The sequence below is a fragment of the Neopsephotus bourkii genome, unplaced genomic scaffold, assembly GCF_033783945.1.
Source record: "Neopsephotus bourkii isolate Nb327-2 ecotype Australia unplaced genomic scaffold, CSIRO-AGI_Nbou_v1 NB_631, whole genome shotgun sequence".
Lineage (NCBI taxonomy): Eukaryota > Metazoa > Chordata > Aves > Psittaciformes > Psittacidae > Neopsephotus > Neopsephotus bourkii.
The window spans coordinates 473,791-499,466 of NW_026901130.1; the positions used below are offsets into that span (position 1 = coordinate 473,791).

Consider the following 25,676-nt stretch of genomic DNA (forward strand, 5'->3'; position numbering starts at 1 on the left):
GGTAATCAGAAGTTATGACATACTCTTTTTGTTGCTCATAAAGTAGCTAAGAGATCTTTTATTCTGTTAAGCAGGATTTCAGAATATTTTGGAAAGGCTACTGGAATAGTTTTCTCTGTTGCGTTGTAGTAAGATTCTGGTTTTGTCATGTGCTCATTTCCACTTGCTAATGTACTACTGAGTGTTTTGAAACAGGAATTTGTCAGTAGTCCTTGGTAGCAAACTTGAGTCAGCAGCTGCCTCAAACTTCACAGCTTTGTTTCAGTCTAAGCTGTCCCTTTGTTTTGGGGGAAGAGATTTGTGTCTTCCTGGTCAACTATTCTCTCTGAAATTAAGAGTTCTTTTGAAAATCATCCCTTAAGTCAACATAAGACTCCTTGTAGAATATAGGTAACTGGGGCACACAATCTGTTAGATTCTGACATGATGAGAGCAGGCTCTTTCTGAAAAGTGGGATATTAGAACTTGGCTGTGCATATGATGGGATAGACTAGATAAACACTTACTGTGTTTGGACCTGTCTAATCCTAATTTCATGATGTGAACCAGGAGAGAACCCTGCTTGCAATTTTCATTTCAGCTAGCCACACATAGAGTGATTTATAATACCTGCACATTATTTTTTTTTTTTTTTTGCATGGAAAATACATTCTATTGTTTCCAACTGTCTACTTCCTATTTTTTTAATGTTTATTTTGTCTGAGTTCAGTTCAATGATTTTCTCTTTTGGTAGTTGTAGAGGGTGTTCTGTTTTTAAATTAAATGCAGAGGTGACACTTAGCCTTTTACACATTGCACTGAAGAAGGATTGCTGAAAAGTATTGTGAAATTTTCACTCACAGTCACATTTTGTTTTCAGTTCTTTGTTGTTTAAGGATCTAGCCATACATTAACATGAAACACATAAAAAGAAGAGAAATCTTCTGGTAAAAATCAAGAATCGTGCTGCTTCTTCTTAAGCTAGTGCTCATACTTTCAGCAAGGAAAACTCTCTTTTAAAATATTACTTCCTCCTTGTTGAGGCTGGGGCACTGTGGCCCTAGGCATTCAGTCTGAATATATGCAGCATTTCTTTAGATGTTGCTTCTGGGGTTTTTGCAAACTGTCTTCTTTTCCTGGTTATTTAAAGAGCCAGGTACTGTGAAATCCGGTCATTTTTTTCATAGTTCCACCCACTAGGAACCAAATTATTATGAGTTATTCAATTAATGTGGGCACCATCGCTGACTTTTCAAAGTGCTTTAAAAAGCTGACTTGCATCCTTGAGAAAAAGCGACCTTCCATGTTGAATTAATGTTGTTTTTATTAAAACACAGAAGTACTACTAATTCAAAACTGTTTTAGATGCTACTGCTGTGCCAAATATCATGGGGAGTGATAATGTGCCTGGGAATTCTGAACATAACAAATGGTGTACTTCTTTTTTTTAACAGCTTGCTATCTTCCTGGGAGTTACACACAGTCCTTTTAGAAAAAAAGGAAATGTTGCTGTCTTCAGATCACCAGTTTATAAGTTACTACACTGTAATCTAATTGTCTAAAGTACTAGTAGTGAGATACTACTCAATCACACCCTCTTCTTGGTAACTGAGTTTACTTCCAGTTCAGCCCATTTCCACTGTGGATGTGCCCTGAAAATGAGTCTTGATCAGTCACCCCGACTTCTCTTTGCCATTTAAATCTGCCTTTGTGCATTTCAGTGTCAAGGTTAACATGGGATCCTACGGTTTGGCAAGCCCCTGGTAGCATGAGGCGTTTCAGGCAGCCGCTGCCCTTTGAGTGAGAAGCCCAGGTGCTCCTGCAGGCTGCCCAGCTGGTGGCCTTTCCTGAGGTGCCCTTTCCTGGGGGACAGCAGTGCCAGGGTGCCTGATTGGATTTTGTTGTGTTGCCTTCCTGCTGCCTGTGACCTTTGCCGATCTCTTTTATGTTTTCCCTGATTTGTGTAGGTGCTGGGATGGCTGGAGAAGGTCACAATTCGCAGCTGAGCTGAGGGAGGCGTGAAGCATCACACATCCCTGCTGACATTTGAGGTAGTGTGATAACCTTTATCTTACCTGCAAGTGACTTTAGGGTGAAAGTCAGCTAAGTAGAGTGATCAATAGTGTCCTGTTGTGCTCTGCAGATAATCCTCACAGATCTGTAATCCGTTAAGGTGGTAACAATAATACGCAGTATACAGAATTCTGACTGGGATCCAGTAGTTGTATTTTAGTACTCCAGACAACAAAGATATTTGAATTAAGGCTGTCACATTCAGTCCCAATATAAACTGATGACTTCAAGCGCGTTTCTACCAGTCTCTGGTAGCATTTGAGACAAAGGGCTTGGCAACTGTTAGAAGTGCTTCAAAGCCATTTTTTCTTGTCAGAGAAGAATTCTATTGTATTTAATGAGCTATTTTTCATTTATGTTATTTGACATATTATTTGCCTGACTATCAAAATGCACAATACTCAAACAACTGGAGAAAAAAAAAAAAATGTTTTTCCAGGGAGTGAGAATGTTAAAATGCATATCAAAGCATTGTCGATAACAAATCCTGGTTTAAATGACACTTAAATGATACCTAGTTTAAATGTATGTAATGTTTGAATGTAATTTATACCTGGAGTGTATTACTGAAAGCTTAATCAGATTACAGTGGGGTAAACTTGAATCAAACATCACACAGAAATACACTGTGGTGTAAGGGATTCAGACCTATACTTGCTCATGCTGTGGAACTGAAAAGCTGTTATCTGGTGTTAAATGGCTGCATGAGACTTTACAGCTACTGTCTGTGTACTATAGCAGTTTTATGAGACTTAGCTTGCTGTTCCATTCTAAGTGTACGCAAATGTAATGCCATTAAATGGAAGTGAAATTGTAGAGATGTTTTGCTTTGGTTGCGATAACAAAAGGTAAATCTTGCCACCCACGTTTTAATGTTTCTGAAACCAGATGGTGGAATCCTAAGTGCATTCATTGCACCATGGATCTCTGCTTGGGAGATTTGTCTAATGATATACTAATTTCACTAAGAAAATAAGAAGGTAAGAGTAGTGAAAAATTTCTTGTAGAAGTGCTTGTAAGATAAGCATAACTTAAGAGTCATTATGGACTTCCTCAGTCACAGTTGCCTTTGTTGTGGTTACCATGCTTTCTCATGCAGAGTTAAGCACAGCAGAAAAACAGTTTATGAATGACTTCTCTAATTTTATAGCTGAAGCATGGCAACACAACCATACAAAAAGCTGCTTCTGTGGCCTGTTTTCCTGGCTTTCCATGCCCAGTGAGTCAGTCAATCTTTAGCTAACCTGTCTGTTCCTGATTCCTCTGCAAGCAGCAGTGCAAGAAGCATGCCCAATGGTGGGAGCACACAACTTGGACACGGGGTCTGGCCTTGCTTCTGAGCTCCACCGTGGGCTCACTCAGGGATTCTGCCACCTTCTGTAACCTCTCTGTGTTTCAGCTTCCTATCAGTGAATGAATCAGGTTAATAATTCTAAACTACCAGAAAGGACCAAAGCATCCCGATCCTTAGGAAATGCTGTTATTTACACATCATCTGTTCTATTTGATGTGATACTGACACTGTGTTACCCGGGGAGAGCTCAAAACCTTTGCATTCAAGTGTGACCCTTTTTTTATTCTTTGTAATGTATGAGTCCATTTGCCTGTTATCAAGTGTGATTGCTGATGATAATCGTTATGAGCAGTCAGACTTGCAATTAATAATTGAGAAAAACTTGTATGCAATAGTGAACTAAAAATCAGGAAATATTTATGTATCAGAGCAATTCAAAACTCAAACCTCTGTCTACTATGATACTACATAGTCTTAATAATGTTGGGAAAATTACAGTCTATGCAGAAGTGATTTATCTAATGCTGCCATACACTTTGTAGTAGAACATCAGAGCAGTCAGTCCCATCAATGCTTTTTGTGAACATTTTTGCTTATACAGGAGTCAAGTATGGTTGGTAAGTGTTATTTATATTTTAGTAGCAGATGGTTATCATCATTAATGACTTCTTACAGAAAAAAAAAAAAGAAAAAAGATTTTTTTATGTGGTAAGGTTTTCTAAAACCAGAACCCTTTATCTCTCGAAAAATAAAGTTCCCCGTGATACTATAGGATCATAGAATTATATTGTACTAACGGTATTCATTATAATATAATATTAAAGCTGTTCAGCGTAAGAACCATAAAAAGGAGCTGTCCTACTCTTTCCCTTCTACATAGACAGTTTCCACACATTATCACGCGTGTGAGACTAAAATGACTGCAGTTTAGTCTACAGGGCCTAGTGTTGAGTGGGATGGTTACTGATGCACTAATTAAACTGGAGAGAGCAAGTTGCTAAGACTTGCTGACAAGCCCCTGTGCAAGCAGCCTCACTCCCTATTTCAGTATAAAACTGGGTACTGAGGCAAGACTGCTGGTCAGGCTTCAGAGGAATTGGGTATCATGCTTAGATCAGCAAAGCCTTCAGCCGGGTATTAACAAAACTCTCTGTGGCTACAGTCCTCCCCTTTAGTCTGCTTGTCTTTATTGTACTGTGTGTCTAATGGAAGTCCTGAGATCTAGCTTGGTGTGGGATTTATTTTTGAGGGTAGCCCTCACAAAATGGGTTTGAGTCTAAGAATTACTTGTGGTAGTGATGTGAATTTTGTCTGTAAACATGTATTTCACCACAGTCTTGTGTAAAAAAAAAAAAATAAAATAATAATACCCCAAACAAAACACCCAAACCAAACAACAAAACAGCAGTGGAGAAATGTGAATGCATTAGTCTGTTTTAATAAAAGACAGCTGAATCTGCTCCAAAATTGCACTTTTTTAATCAGTTGTAACGTGTTGGAGTTCCTGCAGAGGAGGGAGTCTTAGCATCAGTAGTGGTAGACGTGCTTTCAGCCAGCCAGCTTTGCACTGTGCAGCACTGTCATTTGTAGCACCTATTGCAGTGTATCCCATTTTGAGTTGATCAATTCAGAATTTATGTATTTTATCTATGATGTCTAAAGGCAAAGTTGCAATGCATGACTGTGCTTCTTTTAGTCTCTGACATTTTAGGATTGGTAAATGTGGAGGAAGTAGTTTACATCCAAACTGTTAGGTTTTAATTTTTTCTTTTTTTAATCCATTGTAGCCTTATTTTGTGATGCTAAGACGGCTGGCAATAAATCCACTCTGTAACGTTCTGTGGTAGGTAAGGCATTGGAAAGGGATGCAGTCCATGCCTTACTCTGCTGCTGGGCTGTGGTGTAAATGCAGGCAAGCCACTCCTCTTCCTAGTGTTTCCATCTTCCCATTTGCAAAATGGATGATGCCACTTACCCCACTGCACATTGTTTGAGGGTTTGCTGATGGAAAATATTGTCTAACAGCATTAAAAAACCTCTTTAGAAATAGTTTTGGCACATTACCTTTAAAATTAATATGGCTGTTTCTATTGCTTGTTTCGCAGACACTTCTTAAATTCTTGATAGATGGGGTTCACTTATAGCAGATGTTGGGCACTGAGACAGCTTTTTCAAGTTTCAGTCTGAATTTTTAACTGCAGTTTGACATCTTCCTTATTCCAGAAGATAGCTTTCCTTGCAGTGCTGTGCCAGCTGCACTCATCCACTTGGAAGGTTACACTGGCCAATTTTTATCTTCACTAAACCAGTAACTGTTCAATGGGTCACTAAATCTAGCAATTATCAGGCATGCCTGGTCAGTTGATTCCCCTTAAAAGTCAGGCTGGCTTGATTGCCCACTGTGATCTTTACCATACTTATTCCTCATCAGGTCTTGTCTTCTGCCTTGCACTCACTTGCCTCATGGGGTGAAGCCATGGCAAGTAATAGCAAGCTAAATGCCAGTCAAGTTACACGTTCAACTTTCAGCAAAAAAATATGCATGTGTGTATGTTCTGGGTGTGCAAGCTCATGCACACAAACCAGACCCCACTGCTGTTTCTTCCTTGAGAAGAATTGTTTCAGGACCTGTGATAATTGGCTGAAATAGTGCCATGATATGATTTAAAATGTGATCTGGGGGAAAAAGTTGCTTGAAAGTGTTAAAAAATAAATCAGCATAACCAGTATATTCGTTACATTGAATAAATTCAGTTAGTGAAATGATCTGATTTGTCTCCCTGTACCTTGAAAAGTCTCCAGTTAAAACAGTTTAACAGGATCTCTCCTGTGGCTCCTGATTTAAAGGTGTCAACAGCTGTATTATAAAAATGTGTATCAGAACTGATTGGTTCAGTATAAATGTTCTAGAGATCTAGAGATATTTGGAAGCTAACTAAAAGTGCTGATGTGTTTTTTAAGTCACACTTTGTTAAGTGTGGACATTGTCTACTTTCGTATGTGAAGTGCTTAATCAAAATATACTTTAAGCTTAAAAGTTGGGTGTTTCAATTTCCAGATCTTACCAAGTGGAGAAAGAAGTTAAGTGCCTTCTTAAGATTTTATGAAAGGTTTGAACAGAGATCATCTTCTCTTCACAAATTATTCCTTACCTCATGAAAACTTGTTCTGGTAACACTGCATTTAAAAATACTGAATAATCTGCTATTGGTCTCATTTAGTATCTCTTTCAACTTAGCACTGATTTACATTAATAAAGATCTACCTCAAAATCTTTGTCTATGGCTATATGAAGTAGTTTATAGTTGCTGAATGCAATACACTACTTTTTGGTAGGTGTCCACAGGTTTTATATTCAGATTTGTACAGACTTAAAGCATCGAATCAGCAGAGAAACAGCACCGAGTATGATCGTACAGAGGGCACAGAAAAAGAAATTGCAATCTCATTGTTTCTCATTAACAGAGACCTTCTTAAAAAGAGATACTGACTTGCAGTTATTCTGAAAAATGGTTTTGAGTAGGCATGCTACTCTACATTGGTTGGAATGAGATTTAAAATTAGTATCAGTCTGTAAATTACAGATGCAAATTAAATCAGTATAGTTAATATTTTAAACTGATGTGAGCTTCAGGACATGCACAATTGCACCAATTTAAAACGTACTGTTTACCCTTGTACCTTCTGTCTACCTGATTGATCTTTGTATGCTGACCAAGTGATTGTAAATACGTGACTACTTTGAGTCATGAGTGGCTGTCCAGAAATGCTGCGCAAGTCCTTTGTCTGTCGTTTTCCAGCTTTCACTTAATCCGCTATTTAAGTTAATGACTTTGTACATGCCATACAGGCTTTGTTATGTAGTCTTTAGTCTGATTAGGAACGCATGAATAATTTAGCATGCAGTTAAATCATTTAATTAATTTGGCTCATGGTAGTGGACCATTAAGTGCTTTCATTAGTCTAAGGTAAATACTACAGTTTTGAATTTAAATTTACAGCTTCTTGAAGATGTTTTTCCTTGAATAAATATTTTCATATATAAAATATTGCTTAAAATTAAAACCCTGCTTTCCCCTGATTTCCTGAAATTGCTGTTTGAGGTCTGAAAAGCAGGTTTGACTTCAAGGTGAAGAAGAAATTGAGGATGCTTTGTTCAATATGTCTTTGGTGTATAACCAAACACTGTTTCAAAATGACAAAGCTCCTGCTGAGCTACTGTAAAACAGGGTTTGATTGTAGCCCAGCATTTTGAACAAGTTAACAGTTCCAGGGAATCACGGGGTGCAGATCTTTCATGTTACAGAAAAGCTCCAAGAGATCAGATGCAGATTTATAGTGTGTGCAGAAATGTAACTGACCATATTTGCCCAAGTTACTAGGTAATATGTTTTTTTAATCTGAGTGATACGCAGATACTAGCACACTGAAGAAGGCTTGCAAAGAAAATGCCAGTTGTAACAGTGGCAATCCAGCAGCACATATAAGAAGGCTACGTAATACTAAGCATGTGAAAAATCGTGTTTGTTTTCCATCTTGTTCTAGCATTACTCCTGGTAATGTCACATAGGTGGCTTTCCACCACAATTTCTGTGCTTCATAATTTCTTCATAGTTTCTGCAGTGTGCTAAGGACCCTGGCTATGCTAGGGGAATTACTTGGCTGTGTCCTCTTGTTAAATATTTAACCTTGCCTGCTTAAAATCAAAAGTCTTTAACTGCTTTGCTGGCTTGGCCTCACACTGCTGAGTCCTGATAGGGTTTAAACTTCAATGCTAGAAAGACACTGAAGAGTTTTTTTGGTTTTGATCTTTCGGGTTGTGAGGCTTGGGGTTTTTTGGTGGTGGTGCTGGTTTTGTTGGGGTTTTTCGGAGGGTTTTGATGATTTGGTTATTTTTTATTTTTTTTTACACTGGCACAGAAATGTTTTACAGCACTGGAAATATTTAATCATAAAGTGTGAAGAAATGTGTCAGTGAAATCTTTTTCTTTGAGTAAAAACACATTTTTAGTACAGATTATGATGGGGTAGGTTTTGATTGTTTTTTTTTTTTCCTTTTTTGTCATGATATTTGACGTTAAGTTAATGTATTATACTTCTTGACAAATTGGAGTATACTTTTTGCTTCTATAGAGAAATTCTCTTTTCTTTGCAATTGATCGTAAAAATAACAAAGCTATTTTATTTCTTTTGGATGACTTAGCTAAGTATTAATAATAATTAAAAAAAAAAAGTAGCCTAGGAAAAATTACTACTAAAGTTGAGAGAAGTGTTTATAGCCTGAAAAAATTACCACTCTCATAAACAGGCCTACATCCTCTTTCTTAATCATACAAGTACACGTAAAGCTGAGTGTCAGCTCAGCAGTTCACATCTGCATGATAGCAGCTGAATGTTGCAGTTTCTTTCAGGTGAGATGCATGTATTTCACTGCTTCAATGTGTTTTGGGGGCTGAAAGGCAAACAAGCCTCTTCCAATTTAAAAATCATCTATGCAGAAGACAAAAACTTAAAATGCTAACTTCCATTCTTTTTTTAGCAATTTTATTCTCATGGAGATAATCTACTAGTCTTACAGTTAAAGTCCTCCCTCTGTTTACCTAGTCCCTTATGTTACTGCTGTCAAAGCATAACAGATTTTATTGTAAATAAAGAATTGATATGCCATATGCCACAGCCATCCTTGGACTTCGTAGCCCAGTTCTGGAGTATGACTTTGTAGCTGGTTTAACCTAGAGCAGCTTTTTGTGCAACCCCAGCGCAATATCCAAACTCAGGATTCATTGTTGGGCTCCTTAACTACATCCAAGAACTGATAACTGTTTTGCCTGTTACAGGTTTAAGTGCAGTTTAAAACAGAGTATTTAGCTGACACATCTGTCTGCAGGGAAAAAGGAGTCGTCTCTGTTAAAAGCACTGAATGTGTCTGTTACAGTGGGGATACAAATTTGGTGTTAAAACAAAGCTTTCATATAGTCTCTATTCCAAAGCTAAAAGGTTGTTCAGGTGAAAAGCAACCAAGTTTTCTAAATCCAAAGTGAGGAATTACTTTATTAGATTCAATTTTAACAATTGAAACTATTGTAAATTACTTAGCTTAAATAGAGCTTTAATTAATAACATAAAAGTCTTTTCCATAGTTTTAGTCAGAATGACGTACCTTTTAATAAATTGAAATTTGTGTCAAACCATGCAGAATAAACGCAGCTTTATGCCAGCATCCTTCATTCTGTTCTAGTGATGCTGTCTTTTGTTGTTAAGCTTTGGTTGGTTGGTTGGGGTGGTTTTTTTTTTGTTTGTTTGTTTTTTTCTTTTCTATTTTCCATGAAATGTGCCTGTTACACGATCTGAGTTTTTTTCAGTTTATCTTCTGTGGTATTATTCCTTGTTCTTTTCATATCCCAACTAACCTCACACACTAGGTGAACGGTGTGTTATTCATGCCAACTGAGACAATTTGTTATTTCTCTTTCTTAACAGGGCTGAGTGTATAGCACTGACAAGAGTTCTATAAAAACAGGCGTTCATCCAACTGCCACTGATGACTCAATCAAGCTGTAGTATCAGCAAGCAGGGGAAGAAGTCTTTAGGTCTGTGGCAGTTTTAGATTGTGTTGATTGGAAAGGCTGTAACTCATTTCGTCTGCAGAATGACTCTGTCCTGTTGGCATTCGGGGGTGAGGGTAAGCAGGCAAAATTACTTCAGCTATGTGTGATCAGTCAAACCGGTGTGCATGTTTTTATGCAAGCACAGAAAGAAGATTTCCTCTGGTGTCACTATTCATGCTATGAGGTAGTTGATAAGGAATATTCACGCTGAAAAATAAAGGCCTTTCACCCAGAAAAGTTCGGCCAGGGTATGTATGTATCTGTGTCTGTAATTTATAGATGTATAAACAAGATGAAGGACAGATCTAGAAAGCCTTCAGTTAAATTCCCTTCTCAGAACTTGTTCCTACTTGGTAGTGGATGTATGTATTGGTATGTATTCACCTGCATTGCAGTCTCCTGTGTTCTTGTCTGTGATCTGATGGAATGCTGAAATGTAGCAATGTACAAAAAAGCTCCTCAGATTAATGCTTCACTCATTAATTTTGTGGTTAGGTTTGCAGGGAGAGGTCATTTCTGGTTCTGGACTAGCTGCATTTGTTCGGCTTTGCAAGCAGTGCTAAACTGGGGGTGGTTACAGGGGAAAAAGTCTCTTGTATTTGAAGTACGGTGAGTTCATAGAGATTACAAAAGCAGAAGTCCCTTCACAGGCTCAGTTTAACAAGGTGTAATGTCTTTGTCCATCCTTTAGGTCCTTTCAGGTTAAGGAGCTATTTAAACGTCAAGGTCTCACCTCAAACAATAGTTTTGTTCATAAGCAGAAGTTCTGATGGTTTACTTTGAGTGTTAACATTGTTACCTGACCAGAGTTGATGCAAACTGTTCGGTACACTGTGACTAAACTATTTCTTTTCTCAGGGATTTTCTTAGCCCGGTTTCCCCTATTTATGCTGACTACGCTCATGTCCCACTGGAGAGATGTCGTGTTTAAAATCACTTGTGATTGGCCTTACTCCAGCATCGCTATAGAAAAGGGCCAAGAATTTTTTTTATCCTTTTTATAACTCCTGGCTCCCTTTCTGTTCTGAAGCAATTAGCCTGAGCTGACCCCTAGCCAAATGTTCCTGTGGTCAAGTTTCAGCTGGCTTGAGGACAGTCAGCTGCTGTATTTTTTATTTTTTTTTCCCCTGGTTTTAGCTCTCTTCGTTCTGACAAACTGCTGGAGTTGGTAAGATACAGAACATTATTCCTTAGAAAAGTGTATTGCAGACACTGAATTTTTTTCCTACTAAATAAGAGGACTTCATTAGTGGCATGTGTCTTTCATTTGCGTACAGGAATAGTGTTGGAAGGTAAATATGACTAGATTTTAAAAGGTCGGTTTTGTCCCAGAGCCGATGGAAAAGTTGTTCCTTGCTAAATTAACAGTGCAGCTTCTGAACAATACTGTTCTTGTTGGCAGCAAGCTTGCAAGCGCCCTAGAGGAACAGCAATGAGTAGTGACAAGACAGATTCGTGAGAACTGTGCAAGGCAGTAGTCAGCTGGTGGTGAGGCATATGGCACTTCAGAGAGCTCTTCTTTCAGAAGTTCTGTTCTGTACCACCAGAAGTGGTACATGCTGGGGCAGCTCCTGCCTTGTGCTAGGTTTTCTTCCATGATGGAGCTGTGTCTGTGTAGCTCTCCCTTGGCCTCCGATACCTCTGGATGTGTAAGCTGTACCTGCAGCCCAGCACCGTGTTTGGTGCAGAGCAGTCACAAAGTTCCTGGTGCTTCACAGCCCCTATAGAGTGAGAAAAACCTTGCATATGAGCACTGCCCTAGGGCCTCTGGGTTTAAGCTCAAGGAAACTAGCTCAACTTGCCTTTTCCAGAGGCTGTTGTACAAAGGATGAAGCGTGGCCTATCCATATTTTCAAAGGAGAGCAGTTACCATTTTTGAGCTCAGTCGTGTCCCTATTGGCAGGTTCAAAGTACACCGGTAGGATTTTTCTCACACATGGCAACTTGTCTGAATGTATAACTCAGTGGAGGATGCCATGTGGATTTAGGCCAAGCAAAGACACTGTTTCTTTGCCTTGCTAAGGTAGTGCATGTGTGAAAATCCACAGAAGTATAATTTGTTTCTATACCACATTTTACTTGTAAAAAGGCCAGGAATTAAGCAACAATTTCGATCATCTTTGAGGTTTAGGAACACAAACTAATCTTGTGCCCTCTTTCAGAGACCTAGATGTTTTAATTGAAGTCTGTTTCAGTAGGAACTTGTGCAGTAATTACAGAATCCCTCTTAAACAAGTAGTAGCAGCAGCTGGTGGGGTGCTGTGTCCTCTACTCCAACCTGGCTGCTCACTCTCACGCCTGTGCTGCTCCTGATGTGCACCTTTGTGGACTCCTGATAAAGCTGGTCAGCAAACAGATTTCTTACAATAAATGTTTATGGATTAATTGTAGCTGGACCAATTTTTTGGCAGTTCAGTGCGTGCAGCCATGTAAACAAGTCTTCCAGGACAAGGGGAAGAGCAGTACTGGAATGAGATTGTTTTTATCTGCAGCAGCAAGACCTTTCCAGAGTTCAAACATGATTTTTGACTGCTGGGATGTATTTCCAGGCTCTTGGGTTGGTGTCCCAGCTGTCATACCACTCTTCCTGGGAGGAAGCCAAGATGGCTGCTAGTTGCAGTGCAGGGACAGAGGGCATAGCCGTGCTGTGACAGCTGCACATGAGGGCTCATCCTGGTCCCACCACAGAATGGCTTGATGCTGTTATGAAAAATGAGACAGTGTTCACAGATGTGCTTTGAATGATCGACTCTGTTGATGACATTTTTTCCTCACAGGAGAATTCCTGTGAAGGTTTGGTCTTTTCTTGTGGCTGTTGTTAGGCAGGAAGAAGTAGGAAAGCTTGGCAAAGAAGAGCAGTAGGAAGATCAGCAGAGGCTGCTGAACTTGGAGAACAGGGACATGTGAATATGGACCAGCAGGGAATGCTTGGGTATTGATACAGGGAGGGAGCAGGAGGGCTGTAAATAAGGTGACCTTGTGCTTAGGCCTGTGAAAGAATAAACAAAACTGTAAGGAAAAAGTAGAAGGGCTGAAGGAGAGGGGGGGATACTGTGTGATGGGTTAGAAATCATGTAAAAGGGGGGAATTGGCAAATACAGATGAGCATTTCAGCGATTTAATAATAAGAGACAATAAGAATCTTTTAGACAAGAGTACAGATGGAGCAGTAGAAGGATTGCGCTAGCTGAAAGTGTAGCTGGTATCAGGTGAACTTCATGCTGTGAGAGTGTAGCTGCTCTGCAAGAGCATTGTTGGCCTGTGATTGCTTTATTAACTCTTCCCAGCAGCTGCAGCCTTCACTGCTCCTGGTCCTGCTGCTCAGGCTGCTTCTCTCTCACACTGCCCCAGATCCTCCCTAACATGCCTCTAGAATCACCGTATCCCTCCCTTCCTCCCCATCCACTTGAGATTGTCACCTCTGGAGACACCCGTGCACTACTTGGCCAGGGGAGAGCCCTGCCCAAAGCCTGGCATATCCCCAGCTCTCCCTCAGCTCTTCTGTCTGTTCAGGCGGCCCTGTGCCTGCTCACACTGGTGGCAGGGTGCAGTGGGAACATCCCCTGGCTTCCCTTTGCAAGTCTCGGTTACACTCTGCCAGCCTTGAGCAGGTTCAGTAAATGCTTCGTGTGCTGGGCCTGAAACTCAAGAATTGTTGAACAGTTGCAGTAATGAGGATGTGAGAAATACCTTCTGATTTTCCAGTTTTGTACTGAACAGCATGAATGAGAAATCAGGTAACAGCTTTGGTTTTTTTTCGGTACTGTGATTCAACCTGTTCTCTTGGATTAAGAAGATGAAGGAGGAAATTATCTTTTAAATGCAGTATTAGCAGAGTTTTACATACTCAGTGTGCATGTGTTTTACAGTTTCTGACTAAATTCAAACTTTGCTGATTCTACGACGAGACTGACTTTGGCCTCTTCAGGAACCTCCTTAGTAAGGTTCCATGGAATATAGCCCTAAAGGGTTGGTCTTCAAGGATCACCTGCTACAAGCTCAGGAGTGTTGCATCCCAACTAGAAGGAAGTGCAGCAGGAGGGCCAGGAGACCTCCTTGGATGGATAAGGAGCTGCTGAGGAAAATTCAAGTGAAGAAAGAGTCTTATAGAAAGTGGAAGCAAGGACAGGCGGCCTGGGAAGAGTACAGGGATGTTGTCCGGGAAGCTAGGGACCAGGTTAGGAAAGCTAAGGCCCAGTTAGAATTAAACTTGGCTAGGGATATTAAGGGTAACAGGAAGGGATTCTACAGGTACATAACAAAAAACAGACTAGGGAGAATGTAGGCCCCCTCAGGAAGCTCTCAAGTCAACTAGCTACACAGGATTTGGAGAAGGTTGAGGTTCTGAATGACTTCTTTGCCTCGGTTTTCTCTAGCAAAGGCTCTGACCGCACCACCCAAGTCTTGGAAGGCAGACGCAGGGACTGTGAGAATGAAGACCTTAGGCCCACTGTAGGAGAGGAACTGGTTCGAAACCATCTTAAGAACCTGAATGTGCACAAGTCCATGGGTCCTCATGAAATCCATCCGCGGGTCCTGAAGGAGCTGGCAAATGAATTTGTGAAGCCGCTGGCCATCATATTTGAAAAATCATGGCAGTCAGGTGAAGTTTCCGGCGACTGGAAAAAGGGAAATATAACCCCCATTTTCAAGAAGGGGAAAATGGATGACCCAGGGAACTACAGACCAGTCAGTCTCACCTCTGTGCCTGGCAAAATCTTGGAGCAGATTCTCCTGGAAGGCATGCTAAGGCACATGAAAATCAACAAGGTGCTTGGTGACAGCCAGCATGGCTTCACTAAGGGGAAATCCTGCCTGACCAATTTGGTGGTCTTCTGTGATGGGGCTGAAGAACTGATGGACAGCAGTAAAGCAGTTGATGTCATCTACCTGGACCTGTGCAAAGCATTCAACACTGTCCCACATGACATCCTTGTCTCTAAATTGGAGAGATATCAATTTGATGAATGGACCACTCGGTGGATAAAGAACTGGCTGGATGGCCGCACACAGAGAGTTGTGGTCAATGGCTCAATGTCCGGCTGGAGACCAGTAACAAGTGGTGTCCCCTCAGAGATTGGTGTTGGGACCGGTCTTGTTTAACATCTTCATCGCTGACATGGACAGTGGGATTGAGTGCGCCCTCAGCAAGTTTGCCGATGACACCAAGCTTTGTGGTTCGGTTGGTACGCTGGAGGGAAGGAATGCCATCCAGAGGGACCTTGACACTCTTGTGAGGTGGGCTGATGCCAACCTCATGAAGTTTAACCATGCCAAGTGCAAGGTCCTACACCTGGGTCAGAGCAATCCCAGGCACAGCTACAGGTTGGGCAGAGAAGAGATTCAGAGCAGCCCTGCGGAGAAGGACTTGGGGGTGCTGGTCTATGAGAAAATGAACATGAGCCAGCAGTGTGCGCTTGCAGCCCAGAAAGCCAACCGTATCCTGGGCTGCATCAAGAGGAACGTGACCAGCAGGTCGAAGGAGGTGATCCTGACCCTTTATTCTGCTCTCGTGAGACCTCACTTGGAGTATTGTGTGCAGTTCTAGTGTCCTCAACATAAAAAGGACATGGATCTGTTGGAACAAGTCCAGAGGAGGACCACGAGGATGATCAGGGGACCAGAGCACCTCCCATATGAAGATCGGCTGAGGAAGTTGGGGCTGTTCAGCCTGGAGAAGAGAAGGCGGCGTGGAGACCTCATAGCAGCCTTCCAGTATCTGAAGGGGGCCTATAGGGATGCTGGGGAAGGACTCTTCATTAGGGACTGTAGTGATAGGACAAGGGGTAATGGGTTAAAACTTAAACAGGGGAAGTTTAGATTGGATGTAAGGAGGAAATTCTTTCCTGTTAGGGTGGTGAGGCACTGGAATAGGTTGCCCAGGGAGGTTGTGAATGCTCCATCCCTGGCAGTGTTCCACGCCAGGTTGGACGAAGCTTTGGGTGATACGGTTTAGAGCAAGGTGTCCCTGCCCACAGCAGGGGGGTTGGAACTTGGTGATCTTGAGGTCCTTTCCAACCCTAACTGTTCTATGATTCTATGATGACTAGGTTTTGATACCCAGATTTGACAGTACCAGTGTTAGTCAGTAGTGTCTACTTAGAGGTTGTTACTTATTCATGGGCTTGGTTGTTTAACACTTGTGATTTAGCGTCCTGTTAGATGGTCAAAGAAAATGTCCAGCTGAAAACACTCCAGTGTAGAAATAAGGTTTTTCATACAAATGTATTGTCAAATGTGAAAGTGGAGCTAATAGACTCACTCTCTGCTGCCTCACTGAGCTGGGGTGACTATACCTTGGCAGTTCTGTGCCACAGAACAAGAAACTGCTGCCTGAGCTGCTTCGGCGTTTGTGTTCATTTTGGTGTTGTAGCTTTGTTTTTTGAAAGTCTCCAGTGGTCTCTCTGCTCCACTAGCTTGGCTGTAAAGTGATCTATGCCACGTATGTTTAACCCTACCACATATGGTGACTTGGTGATCTTTTGCGGCATGGGAAAATTCTGTGCAGAAGGCTGTACTGTCCACAAGTCTAGTGTATCCCTGTTGTTATCAGATGCTGGTGATGGCAGGAGCAAAGTAGTGGTGGGCTTGTAGGCTATGTGTGTGTCATCCAGGTAAATTAGGGAGGAGTGTGGGGAGCCTGTAAAGGCCTGTTGGGTTATGTTTGGGTTGTAAAAGTTTGTATGGATGTGCTCACGTCCATGAGAAAGTGCCATCCCAGAAGTATCACAGGTAGAAGTTTCCAGCATCAGACAGCCTCCATGGCAGCCCCCAAAACGCACCAAGGCCAGTGTTCCAGGTTCTGCAGGGTGCCACTAGGGAACAGACCAGAGAATTAGCCTGGGTAGCTCTCATTCTTGCAGTACCATAGCTTCTGCTGCCCTCCCCACTCCTGGCATGCTGCCTGCCATGGGCAGTGACTGTAGGTACTAAGCTAGTGTTGTGCTGTTAGCACCCACTTGGCTTTCTGGTGTGGCAGCTGGCTTATTAAACTACCACCACTCCTCTCAGCTTTATTGCATGTAGTTAGTTCTAGATCCAGGAAGGATTATACACAGCATAAAAGTTGAATACAGCTTCAGCAGAACACGTGCTAGAAACGCAGTCATCATATCAGAACCATAAAATGGCATGGGTTGGAAGGAACCTTTAAAGGTTATCCAGTCCAGCCTCCCTGCAGTGAGCAGGGATCTCTGAAGGAGATACTGTCCTTTTCCTACGTTGACATTTACCCTAGCTTAGTCATTGGAATCCATCCCCCAAGGACTGCTGGGGGAGAGTGTGGCTACTGCTTGGAAGCAGGCTAGAGATCAGCAGTACTTGGGTTTTTTTCTCCCTGTATATTAAATGAACTAGAAACTCATAAAGCTAGTTCTCTTATAAAAATATTATTTACCCTCTGTCCTAGACTGCAAGATGACTTACAACTTTATGGGGCAGTAAACTGTAAACTAAATACCCTTCTGGTTTCAATCCAATCATAAATTCAATAAAACTAGATCATATTTTAAATGTCATGTCATATTACTTAGCAATATTGGTATATAAAGAAACTTTCTTACCATCTTTTATTACAGAATTAGAGGTATGGATCTTCGGCATCTGCTGTTTGCTTTGGCACTGGTCTGTGCAAATGACTTACTTTCTGCAAGTGATGGTAAGTTCTATCATACCTTTTTGTGCCTTTGTGTGTGTACATACATATATATCTTTATATAAAAAGTATTTTTATATTGTATGTGTCAGGACTATGCAGGTTCCTTGATTTCAGCAACTTGGGTACATAATGTTGAAATGTGAAAAACACATCAGTTGATCTTGTAAAGATAGTGGCTGCGACTAAAATATGTTGCAGAACGAAGCTGAGTTTCATAGCATTAGATGTGTAATGTGTGAACAGGCTGGATCAACGTGGTTTTAGATAGCTGTGTTTTCTTTGATCAGGTTCTGAAATAATGAAAGAGTTGTACGGGGTTAATTTTTTTTTTTTTTTTTTTTAATTGAAACGTGGGGGTTTACCTTAAGTCTTTTTAGTATGTTGAATACAGAATTATTTGGGTGCACAGAGGAAGCATTTTTAAGTCTGCACACTCCGGGTCTGAGGCCAATCTGAACAAGTTTCATAAATACACTTAGAAATTCTTGAGAAGAGGTTATAAAAGGGATTTGAAAAGAACATGTAGCCTCAACCAGCCAGCTGGCTGTGGGTAGCGAGCAGAAGCCTTTTTAGCAAGAAGCTCTGAAGGCACATCCTGTCATTTCCATGATTCAATAGATCTGCTCAGGGTTCACTCCACTGAATATTTCCCTGGTTTTCCACAGTTGTTCTTCAGTCTTTATCCACCTCAGTTCTTCCGTCTTGTGAATTAAATGCCAGGCTAGAAAGTATTTGGTTGAGCTGAACTTTCTCTGATGTTTTTTCTTGTAAACAGCAATGATTTAAAACCATTTCGGTGTCATCCTGAGTCTGGTGGGTCCTCTGGGACTGGTCTTTTACTCATTTAACAAAAAATACCCATTAAGTCCTGTGGGAGTTTTAGGTTGTGTTAAACTGATCTGCTTATGCTGGTTATGATCTGCTCTTATAAGCAAATGCAGCATAAGTTGGTCTGCTCTGCCTTGTTCTGGCCTGTGTAGAGCAGTAACAGTTTCCCGTAGTTACTAATTTTATGCAAACGTGTCACTGCTTCTCCCAGAGCTATAGAGCAGAAAAGTGGCTCCTTAAGCGCCTCCTCATTTCCTAACCAAAATCGTGTGAGCAGAGAAAGGCAGTTTGACAAGTAATTTTTGGGGAAACTGGGTTGGAAACAGCTTCCACAACAAACTGCAAGTCAGTGAGGATTTCTGACATCTCTCAGTGTTTGTTGGTGGGTTTTTTTTCTTTAGGTCCATACTTTACATGTAACTGAATGAAAATTAAATACCTGTAGAGTTGCGAACCCTGTTTCATTAGCATTTTTAATGATAGTTTTAGAATGTTACTGAACCAAACAGCTATGGCGTAGTGGCCAATAGGCATAGCTGTGCTAGAGTTTAAAGGTATAAGTGCCCTCCTTTGCACTGGTACAGTCTACATTTTCTTGGAGTTGTGTATTTAAAACTTCTGGGTGCGGATATTTGGAGAAGCACTGGAGAGATAGAAGAGGTATTACCTCATTGTTAATGGAGACATTAAGCTGAAATAAGATGTAATTAGAACTAAAATGATCAGTTTTCAGGCAGTTCTTCCAAAAAGGCAATTTTATTAAAAAAGGGGCTTGGATAAGGAAAACACAAGTTTCTGTTATTCTCTGTTATGTGGCTCAGACACTTGTCTTCTGTGTTACCAGGAAGAGATTCTCTTCTCCCTAGAAGGGTTTTTCCTTAGCGTTTACCAAATTTGATTTTAGTTTCTAGTGTATCCAACCATTGAAGGCAATGAATGAATCACGTTTTCACTTTTGTTCCCTACTTTCATTTCTTACTTGCAGCAGGACTTCATTCTGGGAAATAAGAGTGCCTGTTTAAGAAGTGTCTAAGGAAGTCTGGGGCAGTGTTTATTTTCATATTGTAATCGGGATGAAACAATATGGGGCCTTTGATGTGTTTTGAATCCTTCTATGCCTTCTGATTAGGTTAAAAGAAGAATTTTCAGATAGTAATTTGCAGAATAAAGCTTTTTCTCCCTTTGTGTAACCAGTCTCTTTAGTTAAACCTATCAGCTGAAATAAAATTTGCCAATTCCTCCTTGGTTCTGCTCAAATGTCGAAAGTCAGTATTTCACAGTGAAATATGATACATGTACCAGCTTCTATTCATTGCCTCATACAGAATGGTCAGTAGAACAAAAACGCGTGTGTTCTGACTTGCTCCTTACCCCACAGCATCTGCATTTTACAGTACGTTCATTCAATAGACAAAAATAATCCCTGCCCAGATGCAGTCTGCTGAACCAATTGATTTCTCTCTCGAGGTTTAAGAGCACATGAGGATTTTTTGATCATTGGCAGATGAGGTGTGGTCCAGATGTCCTGCATTCAGTAAAAATCTGTGTTATGAATAAAACTTAACCACAACTTCGCCTTTGCGTGACATTGTTTATACTGGTGAAACAATAATTTCCATGAGCTTACCTTCAGAAACAAAATTGGTGAATATTTAAGTTGTGTTCCTGTGATTAAATCTAAGACACAATACTAAATATTTATGTCCTTTTTGTTGCATTGTTAAAGGACTGTGTGCATTGAAGGGAGATGAGGTTTGTTGTCCCAAGAATAAATTTCTAACCTCTAAACTGCTTGTAATACTAGAACATGTTTATTCTGAGTAGCAGAAATGCTTTACAGAAAAAGTCAGACAAAAAGGTGTAAGTTGAACAGAAATATTTGAGAGAACATCCATTTTCCATTCTTGTGTGATTTGGAACAGTGTATTATATGATATCTGTTTATTAGATGTTTTGTTCTTTTTATCCTCCATGTGAATGTGCTTGTACCTGCAAAAGTTCTTAAGAGCATCCAGCCTCACTCAGGTGATGTATTCTGCCCGTCTTACAGAGTTCTGCCCAGCTTAGTCTTGCAGAGGCCTTCCCATAAACTTAATTAGATGTGCTCCATACCTTCATGGTATCTGATACATTGCCTGAGGGACTGATCTACAGTCTCATTGTTCCCTAAAAAATCCACTTCAGTAATTACATTCCTTCTGGCAGCACATGCAAAAAAACCTGCTAATCTTGCACCAAAGCATGTTACTGAGACAGTGTAACACTGACTTGTACATGAAGGCTTTTATGTCTTGAAAGTAAGTAAAGCTTACATGCAGCCTTACCAGAGCTTGTGCTTTATGCTGGCTTTCTACTGTAGGGCTGGACCCACCCTTGGCACACAGTGAAATCCCATACGTATTTCTTCCTGGCAGGAGAGTGTGTGAGGCTAGCAGTTGGCCAGGCAACGGCACAGCATTTGAGACTAGATACTGCAGTTAGTCACCTATTTGCTGTCCCCAGGCTTGTGCCAAGTTCTGCTGGAGGCTTTCCATAGATTGAGCTCGTTTTCATGCTCTCCTTCAAAGAGCTTGACTTGACAGCTTCTTAAACTGAGGCTGTGGCTAGCATGAACTGACAGGGGTACCCCCCATCTCTGAGATGGTGATCCTGAATGTGTCTGGTGCATGTCTACTTCAGGTCTTCTGTAATTCAGAGCTGAGCAAGTCTGGGACTTGCAGCATCCTACCAGGGCACACTGACCCACACACTGGCCATGTCCTCAAGGTGCATGCAGCACAATGGTTAAGAGAAGAACAGAGGCAGTGGTAGAAATTAAGTGTAAAGGCCACAATAATAGAAAGGTAATTTGTAATAGATTTGTATTACTATAGGTAAATGGAGTTTGTGCCCTAAGGGTTCAAAAACCATAAGGCCCATATTCACAGCCAATGAAGACATTTTTGTTAAGTCAACAAAATTTATTCTTCTTGAGAGTTTAGGTTGCTTTGAGGATGCAGAATTGTGTGATTGTAAAATTTCATTTAATTTAGTTAATTAGGTACATGAGCAACAAAGAGTACTGCTTCAAGAGAGATTACCTACATCTATGCAATATTAATTGCTCAAAGAAAAAAAAGAAAGCTTGTGTTCATGTACGCATACACAATTTGTATTTGAGCTATTTATATTGGTTTAACTGTGGTGTTTCAAGTACATACCCAGCATACACCTAGGTATTTTTGTTTACTGTACCTGCTGACCTCGAAAGTATTTGAGGGGAATTGCTTCAGACAGATTGCAAAATTTTTAAGAAACAATTTTTGTCTGCTTGTTCCTTCTCTACAATTTATGAGTGTAGGTCACATAAGGACATAGAGGAATAATCTGGGAATTCGTCCCAGTTAATAAAACAATACATAAGCTTACATAGTTCCAAAACTATTTTTTTCCCAGTGAAAAGTGGGAAATGTCTTTTATCATTTTTTTTATACTAGATCAAAGTTAATTCCAGAATGTTACAGCTACACTAATGCAGCCTCTGAAGCAGGTTTGGGGAGACATTCATATTTAATATAGAACAATAAAAATATTTGAGTGAACTGTTTTTTTACAGTGGTAATTTTAAGAACTACAAGCCTGAATTTATTTTTCACTTTATCTAATTTTAGAAATCTATTTATTTTTTCCATCGCAACTTTTTTTTATTTCTTGTATGAAACGCAGTTTTTGTTATGCTGGCATGTTCTATTTTCCTCCCTTTTAAATACGAAGTAGGATTAATAATTTTCCATTCTGAGACATATCAAAATACAGTTTTTACTTCCATAAAAATATCCTTCTTTTATGCTAGTGTCTGCTTGCTTCTTGAACTTGGATGCTTTTCATGCATTATGCATTCAGATTAAACCATCTAAGTGTAGATGTGCAGTGGGTATCAAAGCTCCCACTTACAGAGCTGGGGTGGAATCCATGTCCCATGCATAAGACTTAAGTGTCATTAGAAATACCACAGGGCAAGACATCTGCATGGGACTCACAGCGATAGCACAGGACCTGCAAGATACCTACAACCTTCTCTAATGGCCAGAAGTGTAAAGAACTCCATAAAAACCTTAATCCTTAGCATCTCATATGTACCTGAACGTCTGTTTTCAGGCAATTCAATGAACTCTATTTGCTATCCTTTTTTCCAGAGACTGTATTGACTAGCTCTCCATTGACTAGTGGGAGCTTGAACACCTATGTGTTAATTGCATGGGTATTCTCTAGGTACTCAAAAAATCTGCATGAGACTTGTAGTCAGAATGTCTTTGCCTTTTGGAGCAGACACTCGAAAGCGGGAAGAATATCCTAGGCAGTCTAAAATACCTTAAGCTATTTAGGCAACTGGTTTTTGTCCTATTTTGCATAGAGAGAGCTAAATATAGTTGTCTTCATTTTGAACTAAACTTCACACCTTTAGCTGCCTTGTTTGAATATGCATAATTCCGCATTCTTTTTTCTGTGTAGTATCATAGAATAGTAAGGGATTCCAACACCCCCCCCCCCCCCGCCATGGGCAGGGACATCTCACACTAAACAACATCACCCAAGGCTCTGTCCAACCTGGCCTTGAACACTGCCAGGGATGGAGCATTCACAGCTTCCCTGGGCAGCCCATTCCAGTGCCTCACCACCCTTACAGTAAAAAACTTCCTCTTTATGTCCAGTCTAAACTTCCCTGTGTAAATTTTAACCCATTATGCCTTGACCTGTCACTACAGTCCCTAATGAAGAGTCCCTACCCAGCATACTTATAGGCTCCCTTCAGATACTGGAAGGCTGCTATGAGGTCTCCATGCAGCCTTCTCTTGTCCAGGCTGAACAGCCCCAACTTTCTCAGCCTGTCTTCACATGGGAGGTGCTCCAGTCCCCTGATCATCCTTGTGATCCTCCTCTGAACTTGTTCCCACAGCTCCATGTCCTTTTTATGTTGAAGACACCAGAACTGTACACAGTACTCCAAGTGAGGTCTCACAAGAGCAGAGGGGTACTTTTCTGATAATCTGTGCTATTCCATAACATTCTGCTTATTTCCCAATAAGCTAATGCGCCTCATATGTTGCAACTTCACCTTAGAGCTACTTGATTTGTTGGGCTGGCAAGTGTACTATTTGCTGGTGTGATAAATACCAGCAAAGCTCCCAGGTCAGCAGGGTTTGTGGCATGACCTCTGATTATGGTCTGGGCAGAGGCTGAGAGAAAGATGAATGCATCATTGCCAGACTTTGCCTTGTGACTGACACACCTCAAGGTCATTTAAACGAAGAGCCTCATCCCTCCAACTGGACAGTTGTTCATTATCTCCCTGGTTTTCCCTACTAGAAGCTACTCCACACAGTGGTCCTGCAGCATCTCTGTCAGTTACTGTGGGGGAATGGTGAATACAGTGATTTCTCCTGGCAAAGCAGAAGACCTCAGAAATGTGGGAGCTGTTTAACAGACATCATCGTTGGATTTGACTCAATCAGCTTTGGTAATCCAGTTCACCTTTCCTCCTTTCCCAGGGGTTAGGTAACCTGGGAGGTGTGTCCTATAACTCTCATGTTCAAAGTTGCCAGTGACAGCATTTCACCCTGATGAGTGATATTTCATCAACATCTGAGCTCTAGAAGTATGTAATTTCACTACTGTAGGATGCTGCTGGTCCGAGCATGCCTCTATGGTGAGGAGAAGTCCTCACAGTAAAGAATTTCTTCCTTATATCCAATCTAAACTTCCCCTGTTTAAGTTTTAACCCATTACCCCTTGTCCTATCACTACAGTCCCTAATGAAGAGTCCCTCCCCAGTATCCTTATAGGCCCCAGCTGCTCAGTCACAAGCTGTAGGCCGTTAGCTACAGCCAAGATGAGGGGTCTTCTCACTGGATTTACTGGATAGCAGTGGGATGAAGTGGCAGATGGGAGTTGTGTAAAGGCATAGATTTGACTTTCGTGGTACATGGAGAAATTCTTTGTCTAAGCAGGTAGGTTCCTTTGAATTGCAGCATATTATCTGCTGACAAAGGGAAATTTGTCTATCTCTTCATGGAGTCAGGAGGGACCAGGACCTTTGTGGCTTGGCTTGAAATATTCAGAAGAAAGATTAATAGCTGTGTGGAGTGTGTCTGTGGAGTCAGTCTGTGGAACTGACAAAACGTTTTATGATTTAGAAAAACTCTAGTTCTATAGATTGGAGTCAGTGTAACGACAAACTGTTTCTCACACATGAAGAGCATTCTTTTAATTATTTTTTGATGATCAGAAAGACTAGACATACCTGCATATGGAACAACTCTGATCTTGTTAGGAAGGGACAAAAGGTAATGGAAAAGAGAAGAATCTTTCTTAGCTTAAGCTATGAACTCTCTTGTGTCCTCTCAAACAGTAGTGCCATAATATAGTTTGTAGTCATTTTTTTATTGTGGTCATTTACTCATCTTAATTCTTGTAACTAGTGTGTCTTTACTACGGCCTTTCTCTGCGCTACATATTTTCTCAAGCATAGGCAACTATTTAAGTATGAAACACAAGCCAAAGCAGACCTGGCAGTAAAACCTGAAAAGCTCAAAACTGTGATCCATCGTAGTACATCCTGGTTTACGTGGACAGGGGTGGAACTGTCGAGAATGTAAATTTGAAACTTGTACCTGCAGACAGAGCCTTCGGAATACCTGCCCTATTTCCAGTGTTTTCAAGTATTTCTGAGCAAGAAATATGTTCCATAGTGTAGAAGAAATTGCTATAGAGTCATTCCAGGAGCCAGGATCAGAAAGCTTGGCACAGGGAGGTGTAAGTTATACCACTCTGCTCTGGCTAACCCATTTTGGCTGGAGGTAAGATTCATTTTGGCAGAGAGCAGAGTAATATTTCCATCATCAGTTTCCACTGTGATTAGGCATGGCTTTGATGGCTAGCAGAAAAATCCAAGGGAAAGCCTTAAATCTGTGCACTTCTGAGTTACTTTCACCACTCTTGCTTCCTTGCCAATTGTTTATATTTCAAATAAGCCATTTTTCTGACCTCTGTGATAGTATGTGTGCTCTCATATTGGTAAGAAAGGATTTCACCTTTCTTTTTTCTCTGTTGGGAGCATACATAGACTTTAACAGGAAGGGATTTGGGATTTCTTAAGAGTGGAAGACACATACTGGAAATCAATTACAGACAGGCCTATATTTTGTGAGAAAACACAGGAAAAAAACATAGTGCTGAAATTTTCAGTCACAGTAATCTT

At 40.8% G+C, this 25,676-nt stretch overlaps 1 protein-coding gene across 7 annotated transcripts in view; it reads left to right on the forward strand.

The window, feature by feature from the left end:
* The window catches only part of GHR (growth hormone receptor), a 141,937-nt gene that overhangs the window by 37,557 nt on the left and 78,704 nt on the right, over positions 1–25,676 (forward strand). For 5 of the 7 annotated variants that reach the window (XM_061352181.1, XM_061352179.1, XM_061352182.1 and 2 more), the window contains one exon: positions 17,532–17,611. In XM_061352181.1, coding sequence (XP_061208165.1) covers positions 17,542–17,611 — 70 coding nt within the window. In that variant the 5' untranslated portion in view covers positions 17,532–17,541. Of the gene's footprint in view, positions 1–1,946; positions 2,031–17,531; positions 17,612–25,676 lie in introns of all 7 variants that reach the window. The other 2 variants (XM_061352184.1, XM_061352183.1) reach the window with 1 other exon arrangement.